This window comes from Mizuhopecten yessoensis, unplaced genomic scaffold (genome assembly GCF_002113885.1).
Source record: "Mizuhopecten yessoensis strain PY_sf001 unplaced genomic scaffold, ASM211388v2 scaffold8399, whole genome shotgun sequence".
NCBI classification, from domain to species: Eukaryota; Metazoa; Mollusca; class Bivalvia; order Pectinida; family Pectinidae; genus Mizuhopecten; species Mizuhopecten yessoensis.
Window position 1 is genome coordinate 101,926 of NW_018407528.1, and position 10,268 is coordinate 112,193.

The 10,268-nt window shown below is 35.5% G+C and overlaps 1 protein-coding gene across 1 annotated transcript; it reads left to right on the top strand.

Annotated features, from left to right (window-relative positions):
- The first annotated feature begins 5,062 nt into the window (after window positions 1–5,062).
- On the top strand, window positions 5,063–9,981 carry LOC110455895 (diamine acetyltransferase 2-like). Its single transcript, XM_021506320.1, has 5 exons — window positions 5,063–5,168; window positions 6,072–6,123; window positions 6,784–6,843; window positions 7,216–7,367; window positions 9,511–9,981. Exons 1-5 carry the CDS (start codon window positions 5,103–5,105, stop codon window positions 9,676–9,678), a joined length of 498 nt encoding a protein of 165 aa, XP_021361995.1. The 5' UTR covers window positions 5,063–5,102; the 3' UTR covers window positions 9,679–9,981.
- The last annotated feature ends 287 nt before the right edge of the window (window positions 9,982–10,268 follow it).

The following is a 10,268-nucleotide window of genomic DNA, read 5'->3' on the forward strand; positions in this document are numbered from 1 at the left end:
GTGTCACTCAGCATACTCCTAATTTGATGCAACAGCAGATTGTGCACATTTCTACTTAGACCCATATCATGTACATTTTAGATAACTTTAAAAACAGATCTAGATTTAAATTGTATAAATGAATCAAAAATGCGGTGATGGTGATGGTGCTTTGTTAACCAATATTGACTATCGTGTCTAATTCGCGTATTTTGTCGCCAGAACATACAGTACTTGAAGTTATACTTTAATTTTCAGGTATAAAGGTATGAAATATTCTCACCTCTGAAATGACAAATATGCAAATGTTGACACCAATAGCGTCCATTAATATGGATAAATGTGTTGCATATCTCTCTTGAAACAAAAATAATTCATATCGTTTATTAAAGAACTATTTAAACATTAATCAATATAACTGTTAGTTAAGGTCTAAAATAACAATATTTCATCAATAATGGAAAGGACTTAATTAGGCTAGCCTAATGTAAAATTCATTTGACAGAAATTGTGATGCGATACATCCAATTCTGATCCGATGTGGTCATTTATAAATACAGTGTTTATTATACGTTACTATCCGCATGTCATTTATAATGGTTTAAGGCATAACGCCGTTTAACAGAAAATATTCCTGATAAATCTACATCAGATAGATAACCCTTATGGCAGACGCCTTTCTTTCATCATTATAATTATTTTTATTTGCATAATAAAATGTGCCGTCTGGTGTATTATAATTTTGTATTTCAATAATTTATTAATAATGTTGTAAAGTGGTTTGAATAACATGTTAGACATTGACCAATTTATTCATGGAGGTAATTTCTCAAATGTTACACTCAGTTGATCTGAACTTGTAAACCTGACCAACCCCACACCTGACTATACACATTCTGTCATGAAACGCTTACATTAGGACACTCATATCAGTAGTCAAATAAGACTCAATTATTTATAATTTAAATTCTCAATTTATATATTTCCAAATGCATCAGATAGCATGTAGGAGTTACAATATACATGTACATACAAGTAAATATTACAATCCATTTATGTAAGATGGCGGAGAACATAGAGTAAAATACAAGATGACATCATAGCAATGTTGTCAACATACAAAAGAAAATATATAAACATTGTCAGTGGCACAAAGCTGGAACATACACGATTGCTCAGATATTAAGAATAGACTTTCTTTAAGAAGTAGCCTGAATTAGATACTTACTAAGGTTTCTGAATTGTATTACATTTTTTGCAGACGAATAATTGCATTAATGCATAGACGGACGACGGAAATAATAGGGTTAAATAAAGTTGGTTCTAAGGCTCGCATCATTATTGACAGTAGCAAAGGAATCCTGGGGCTAATTAAATGTTTACATGATTACTAATGTTCACGTGTATGCTGTTTCTGTTAACAAGACTAACTTCTAACAAGTACTGCATGTATGTCTGATTTTATTTTATTTCAATTAAGGCATGCGATCTATTTCCTTAATTGAGTAATGAAATATTTTTTTAAATCTGTAGAACATTTTATTGATATTTTTATCTTCTATGGAATCATGTCATCAAATTCCCGTAGATGTGTATAGTACAGCTACGCTTTGTAGATAAGACATCATTTTAAATTATATCTATGAATTGTTTTACCCTCCTAATTTTATTTATTATTTAAACACAAATAAAAACAAAAATAAAAAATGTTTTTTGTCAAATGAGATTCATTGTTTGTACTTTGGAGGTTATGAATGATTTTATGATTAACACTAAGTTACTAAATACATGTTTTTACCTCGCTTCATCAGTGTCAACAATAATGTGTCTCTTTGTTTAGCTGGATTACACGAATAGAACAATATGGATGAACTATTTCTAACTGTTCCGGTCCTCACTGGTTCATGGATGAGAGAACGATATCTGCTTTTACCCGATCTTTATATAAAGTATAGTAGTGGATTAACTATTTTATCCGTCCTCAAAGCTTCATTTCCTCATCTGTACTAAGCGTATAATAGCAGCGGACCAGACACAACATATGTTTCTTCTCAGTTTCCGAGATTAATTGCTCCGTGAGTTGTACTCGTTACACACCTTACAGTGTAAGCCTAATTTGCAGACTGCAGACATACATGAGTTTTACCCTTTTTGCAAGAATTCATTATTAGCATGTCATTCGAGAATATATGTATTCATTACGTTCATCACAATTAACCTAACATGTACTTGGATATATTTTTTAATGTTGAAACGCGTGGGAGGCACGGTAGTCTAGTGGTGAGACGCCGGGCTCGTCACTGAAGGGTAGCGGGTTCGAGTCACGGCACGGCACTGTGTTGTATATTTGAGCAAGATACTTTACTCCGCTTGTTCCAGTCTACTCAGCTGTAAATGAGTACGTGGTTGGGCAGTGCTATAATTGTTGAATTCTAGCTGTTAGCGCCGAAATGGCAGCTCCGGCTGTACGCTCCCAGGGAGTTGCGAAAGATGTTGGCTGGTTGCAAAGGTCATTTAACCACGGATAATAATTTGTGAAACGATTTGAGACGACCTACGAACTAGGTTGTGATAAAGCGGTATACAAGAACCTCGAATTATTGTTATTATTAAACATTCAGCATTTATGGTAATCGCAACGTTTGGTTAATCTGTTGTAAGTATGATGTGTGGAATATTGTGCTTGGTACCTTCGGCATGGTATTTCTATGAGGTATCGCAAAGAGGCAAACACACAAACATACCGCCTCCATCACACAATCCTACAGTACATACATGGAAGCATGTCCTTAAATCATCGTAGCTGTAAATACGACTCTAAACCCAATAAAACCAACCCAATACACGAATATGTAATTTTTCAAAGTCCTCGCAAGGGCAAGGGTCATATACAGGATGTGTATCTAGAACGAAGAAAGGAAAGAGAGAAAGTAGACATGACAGAAAGAGAGAAAGTAGACATGACAGACAGATAACTAACAAGATACCAAGTGTTGCTATGGGGATAGTAGATCATCTTGTGTACCATGTCCTCGTCGTAGAACAAAAGTAATAGGGTTATAAGTAATTCAGTGTTAATAGACTTTTGGCATGTTTATTTATGGTAAGGGTAACATGCTGAAGAACACACAAAGGGAAAGAAATATTTATATTAAACCTCGCCATGTCTTAGGTGAAGTCACATACTTTGAACCATTGGTGAAGGCGTGAATACACTTCCAACTCTCGCCCAGATAGTGCACATTTTGTATGCGGAGTTATAGAGTGCCTAAACATTGAAAACGAATAAGATATATTTTTGTCTTTAAATATTTTAGTAAACACCACAAGAAGTTTTGCTTATGAAACGTTGTTGCCGATGCCAATTCAAACCAGCTTTTGTCTAAACACTGACCGTATTAAAATGACATGTGATTATCTTACATTATTTCACAACAATAATTAAAGACAAAAGTACGTTTAGTTGAAATGTTCAAGTGATGAAGCGGTGAAGAAAATAGATCTATAAATTTTATAAAAACAATCTATACTAAAATAGTGTTTGTTTCGGGAAAACAAAAAGAACTGAGCAAGATACTTTACTCCGCTTATTCCAGTCTACTCGTCTGTAAATGAGTTGGGCAGTGCTAGAATTGTTGAATGCTAGCTGTGATCGCCGAAATAGCAGCACCGGCTGTATGCTCCCAGTAAGCTGAGAAAGATAATGGCTGGTTGCAAAGGCCCTATAACCACGGATAATAGTTTGTGAACCGCTTTGAGACAACCTACGAACTAGGTTGTGATAAAGAGGCATATAAGTACCTCGAATTATTATTATAGTTTTTAATATCATTATTAAAACAGAATGTTTGTTTGCTTTGGGTTTAACGTCCTCCCAACCTTGAAAAGAAAGAAAAAGACAGCAAAATTAGGAAACAAAAACGATCCCTAATGTATCAATGGGGACAGCAGATCACTGTAGGCATTCCCCATGTCCCCTTTGTAGAAGACCCGGTAGAAAAACACCCGACACTGCCTTGGTTACCGACTTAGTCGCCATTGACGATACACATGCAGTGGGATACAGCAGGTCTATTACTGTTTTCCGCAATGTCCCTCAATAGAGGACAAGGAGCAAACCACACCGCAGGGAGGCCCTCATTAGTCGCCTCTTACAATCAGCGCACTCAAACTTCAGCGGAACGAAGGGGTCGGACTTATTAGCGCACTGTTATATTAGCGGAATCGCAGTACCTTAACTCATTAATGAGAGCAAAAGAAAAAGAAAAAAATCTTTGACGTATGTGTGCGATTGAATTGTTGATGTTTACACGGTGATTATATCTATATCTCATAATCATAAGACATCAAAGAATTTATGAACTTATTGATATTTTGACTAATCATAATAATAATTCGGGGTTATTATATACCGCTTTATCACAACCTAGATCGTAGGTCGTCTCAAAGCGGTTCAAAACATATTATCCGTGGTTATAGGGCCTTTGAAACCAGTCAACATCTTTCTCAACTCCCAGAGTAACAAGCGGAGTAAAGTATCTTGCTCAAAGATACAACACAGTGCCATGCCGTGACTCGAACCTGCAACCCTTCGGTCACGAGCCAGGCGTCCTACCACTAGACTACCATCGACATCAATAACGCTTAACAGCCGACAAATAATAGGGAGAAGCGTTTTACACTTAGCATATTTTCGAAGTGAGCTAACATTCAAGTCGAAGAAATGTCCAGTCTCATGTCTGTTAGAAGGTTAATAAAAAATACAAACATTTTGATATTTAGTTTTCATGTCACAAGGTGTATCTGGCATCTTCAAATCTCTGATGTAATGGTGTTATTTGCAATAAAACAGTAGAAATTCAACTGATTTTTACCGTGGAATGAAAATTGCTCAGGAAGATGTACCTGTTATGCTGAAATGCACTGGTTTCAAGAACACTGTCATCTGTGTGAAATAATATGTTGTTATATCTCATATACCACAATTATGCCACGTTAATGTGTTAACAGCTGATGCTGACTAACTTATCACATGACACAGGTCGTAGTATATAGGTCACATAACACAGACTGTAGCATATATGTCACTGAAGGTTTGTTTGCCGCTCTGCATCTTTTGAACAATGTCGGACTTCAACATGAGGTGGGCTAGGGAGGAAGATCTGGACGAAATCTGTCGGATGAGCACTGTAAGTTTCTCATTTACTTATTTATTTCAATTTCTAATTAACAAGTTAACCGTGTAATTGAAACCAACTGTGACCTTACTTGTCAATCTTTTTTAATTTCTCCTTCTATAATAACTCTCTCTTCAAACTACACTTGAAAATATATGAGGGAGAAAGATGATATGATATTGCTTACTGTTTTGTTATTTCAATGCATGTTCAAATAAATTTGGATTGGATGTATGCATTTTCATAATGTTGAAAGTTGAATGAGATTTATCAGTTTGGTATGAAAAGGTCTGTTTCCCATTTCGCGCAAATAGTATAAATGACTGGTGGCTCGACTCAAAAGCAAGCAGTTATGTTCAAAACAAACTTAGCCTTTGTTTGTGTTTAATAGTTTCGTGAAAAAAATATTTAACATATGCTTAATTTTCAACTGTTTATTTTAAGTTACGAGAAGGAGAAAGTGTGTCTTATTTATTTCATGCAATGTTTTATTTACTTGTGCATTTGTTCCAATCAGTGATATGGTGTACCATTAGCGGCAGTTTGTAAATGTAACGAAGGACAGCGACTTCTGCTTCATCGATGATGGCTACAAGGAGGATCCATAAGTTATCGTTTGTAGCCAACAGAAAGTGTGGTTTGAAGCTTCAAACCCTAATCAGTTACCTCATTGGCCGTAGTCTTTATATTTATGAAAACATGCTTTGTATTCCGTCTTTGCATATTGCAGAGTTTATTCTCTTGTGAGCAGGTATTGATTGTTACGTAATTGGTTTGTGACAGTAACGTCATCAATTTTTGAGAAAACGACGTAATTTTTTCACACAAACCAATGACGTAACAATCAATACCTGCTCACAAGAGAAGATAACTCTGCAATATGCAAAGACGGAATAGTTGTTTTCATAATTGCAGGAGCTTGCTGTGTGTTTGAATGAGTCAGAACTTGTGACAATAACGCCAGAAAGTAAGTCATTTTTCGGCTTTATGTGTAAACTATTCTAAACATACAATTATATAATAATAACACGCATTCATCACTTATTAACTAATAACCATCATTGTATGTTATATCAAGGCCTTTTTTTTAATCATCAGTTCATATTTATAGTTTAATATCAATTGGCCCGCTTGTATATGTGGTTCCCCCTTCGAAGATCGTGATCATTTTTTTCCTGCACTGTCCTCTTTATACTAAACAAAGACTAATATTACTTAACCCCTTGTCAGCGATGAGTGATGCTATTCCATTCAATACCCAAACTTTTATTTATGGTTTTCAATCACGAGACGTACACGTGAACATAAATATGGTGGAGACGGTTCAGAATTACATTAGATACATCGGACTTTTTTTTTTATTAGATTCTCTAATAGCTTTGTAAAATAATCTCTCTTACAACAATTGTGATATTTGAAATATGTATTGTCAAATCAAAATCAAAGTACAAATGATCTCTTATTTTAATACTTATAGAAACATATGTAAAAGTAACATGTATATGATATGTGAATACTGTTATGTTTTATAAGGAGAGGGATCATATAGGCTATGTCTGTTGTCCAATTCCTTTTGTACATTAGACTAGTATAATAAAATATTCTGAATTGAAATATCTATTGACAGTTTTGAGACGAGATCAGCAATTATACAAGAGTTTGGTAGCAGAGGGCCTGGGATGTAAAGGCAAGTTAACCTGTATATACAAAACATAACTGTTAGAGTCTAATGTGAAAATGATGTCAACAATGTGTCAGTATGATACAGTTTGGTTATAAAATGTATTACATACAGTGAAAACAATCACAGTTTCCCCTTCTCCTTCCTTTTTATGACAAATGTGTAATGTAGTATTTCCTGTTAACTGATGACTACCATTATAACCCGGAATGTTTATTATACTGTTTTGAACTTCAGTGAAGCACGTTCTCTTTCTAATTGAAGCTTATATTAATGCCTAGTGACTTACCGAAACTAAATCATGCCTAAATGTTATCGACATTTTCATTGATTAATGATCAATTGATATATTTTCGCTCAATTCTTGCTTCATTATAGATTCCCTCTCGAAGCCTTTGATAGGCTTTGCTTTGTATATCTACAAGTTCAGCGCATGGGAAGGACGAGTTGCTGTTTTAGACAACATATATGTGGCACCAGGACACAGGAGTAGGGGCATAGGGTCAAGCCTGCTGCAGATGGTGAGACAGGTTAGAGATGGCAGGAGTAGGGGCATAAGGTCAGACCTGCTGCAGATGGTGACACAGGTTAGTGATGGCAGGAGTAGGGGCATAGGGTCAAGCCTGCTGCAGATGGTGACACAGGTTAGTGACGGCAGGAGTAGGGGCATAGGGTCAAGTCTGCTGCAGATGGTGACACAGGTTAGTGATGACAGGAGTAGGGGCATAGGGTCAAACCTGCTGCAGATGGTGACACAGGTTAGTGATGGCAGGAGAAAGGGACATATGATCCAACTAACTGAATATGGTAGCAGAGGTTAGTGATGATGGGCTAATGACAGTTTATTGATTTTAGATGAAAAAAAATGGAAAATATCCCAGACTCTTTTGCACACAATATTATTTTCGATGTTAACAGACAAAAAAAAAGTTGAAGTTTGTGTTCATTGGTCTAGTAAGTGTCTCGTGTATTATGATCTTAAAGATCGATTATCACAGATACCCTGCATAATTCAGATCATTAATTGACATTCTTTTCCTGATGTCTGTATCTTATTTTTTTTTATTTGTCAACCCAGCAAGTACGTTTACGTTTAAAAACATTGTAACAACACTAAATGTCAACATTGTTCAAACGTTGAATTTGATGTTTTAAGTTGAGATAAGGTGCCACAATTATTAAACGTCAGATTTGAAACGTTGATAAAACGTTTATTTTCAACATTGACTATATAACTCTGACGTATATCCCCTCATTCAGTGGCACATTTTATAAACGATAATTGGTCACTATCGGACCATTCAATGGGTAGCATAAAAAGAAAGCGAGCAGAATACATCACACTGTTTTGGTTAGCATTATATTTCTCTACACTACTAAATCAGCAGCTTGCCGCCCACCCCACCGTGTCTATTCATCATACAAGATGTATATTGGGGTATTAACTAACGAAATGTTGCGCAGTTGAACACCTTCTGGAAAAGAAATTATTGTTGCAACATTTTTACAGTTGTCATCGGTCAAACATTTCGAACACTCATTCATTCTTGTAGATACGTATTTTACCCAATACCGAATAATATATTCATGTCACATAGGAAATTTACGGCACACAAGAGATAATAGGTAATAAAATATTGATATATATGTTAATTAATGCTGTCTGCTTGAACTGTCATGCAGCGACGTGAGCAAGCATTTTAACGTCCACATTATTATATGTATTTTATTCTTTAATTATAAATGTCCCATACTAATTTGTGTTCACAAAATAACCCCTTTTAACATTATTTACATATTTTTAAATATCGTATTCAGAATAAGTTTGGTAATTTGACTACAGAGAAACTGACCCTTTGCTAGTAAAACACACAATTTGTCACTTATTTCATTGTCATTCGTTTATGGTTGCTATCACTGTTGCTCTTTTACTGCGTAGACATGATACATAGACATGTGGCTTTGCCACTCGTTACACCACCATACCTCAAACAGGTGAAACGCCTTCGTTCTCTTATAGTTGTCGGATTGCACAATGTGACATGATGTGCGGTGTGCGCACAATCAAATACCTGTACGATAATAATGTGCGCACAAACGTGCGATAGCTACAAATCGGGTGGTCAGGTCGCACAGTAAATAACGCACCCACCCTTCACCAAGGCGGCTGGGGTTCGACTCCCCGATCGGATTTAGAAATATATGGGGTCAACTTCCCGCCCACGTAGGTTTTCTCCACGTTTTCCGGTGTCCTCTCATATTAAGACCCCTGCGCTTTAACCCCCGGGCCAACAAGCGTGCTTAATATAAGTTATACAACTTGTTTCATATTTGTTGTAAAATATACAAATTTTATATTTTTCATATAGCTATGAGTCATGTTAGTTCACGACCAAATATGAATTCCACGTCAACGCTAATAAACGTTCTGTGCCTGATTGCAGCTTATCATACTCATGGACAATATCGGTATAACATTGATATACTCATACACATCATTTGCTTTTTACTGAATTCATGTATGGAAGTACAAGTATCTAATCATGTGATGTATAAACTACAAACGATGTGATGAATCCCAACATTAGATGTGTAAACCATTAGAATGTTTGCAAAAAATGTATTAGGTATCGATTTCAAATAACCTAACGCATGGTTCGTTTCTTGTTCCAGGATGTAGCAGAACATGGCTGTAGTGTGATGGAACTGTTTGTTCACGATTGGAACTCCAGGGCCAAAGAGTTTTATGACGAAAGGGATGCAGTTGATCAAACCCTGAAAAATAAGGTGCATTTTTACAGGATACCGATATCGAGTGAAGAAAAAATCTCAAAAACATAAAAAATGTTCTATAATATATAGAGATTTACACATAATTTTAAACGGTTGCAATTTCTTTTAACTATTAAAGTCTGTAATGTGCAAATATGATATCATGAACAGTGTCTAATTTAAAAGTGAAAATTCAAAGTATTTAGTTTTGCAGCGCCTGACAGGAAGTTCAGGGTCACCAGTACAATCAAGCTTAATATCAAATATACATTACCTGTCAAGTGATATAATTGAATAACGTTACCGAAAAAAACCGACTAGTTTTTGTGCGAACTTCTACATTGTATATTGACAAACTCGCTGAATTATTATTAAAACACCAAATACAAATAAAATCTCAAAAGTTCTCTAATTCTCAAATGGTTTTTGTTTGTAATTAATGATACGCATTTGCTAATGACAGATGTCTGAAGCGAGGTGTTACCATAGTGATTGAGATTAGATTCGAAATATTGTGATGGTGATTGATCTAATCTATGTTTTGAAAAAGAAGATATATAAACGGTGAATTGAAACGTTTGGGTGATGTAAAACACTGTCCATAAGCAGGTGGTACGAGATCCTATTTAAGAAGGAGGCGACATACCGGACAGAATCAG

Excerpts from the sequence above, each read along its gene's own strand:
- LOC110455895 (XM_021506320.1), top strand. The coding sequence starts at position 5,103 with ATGTCGGACTTCAACATGAGGTGGGCTAGGGAGGAAGATCTGGACGAA. Across the intron at positions 5,169-6,071 it reads AAATCTGTCGGATGAGCACT|GAGCTTGCTGTGTGTTTGAA; the intron begins GTAAGTTTCTCA and ends TCATAATTGCAG. Across the intron at positions 6,124-6,783 it reads TGTGACAATAACGCCAGAAA|TTTTGAGACGAGATCAGCAA; the intron begins GTAAGTCATTTT and ends ATCTATTGACAG.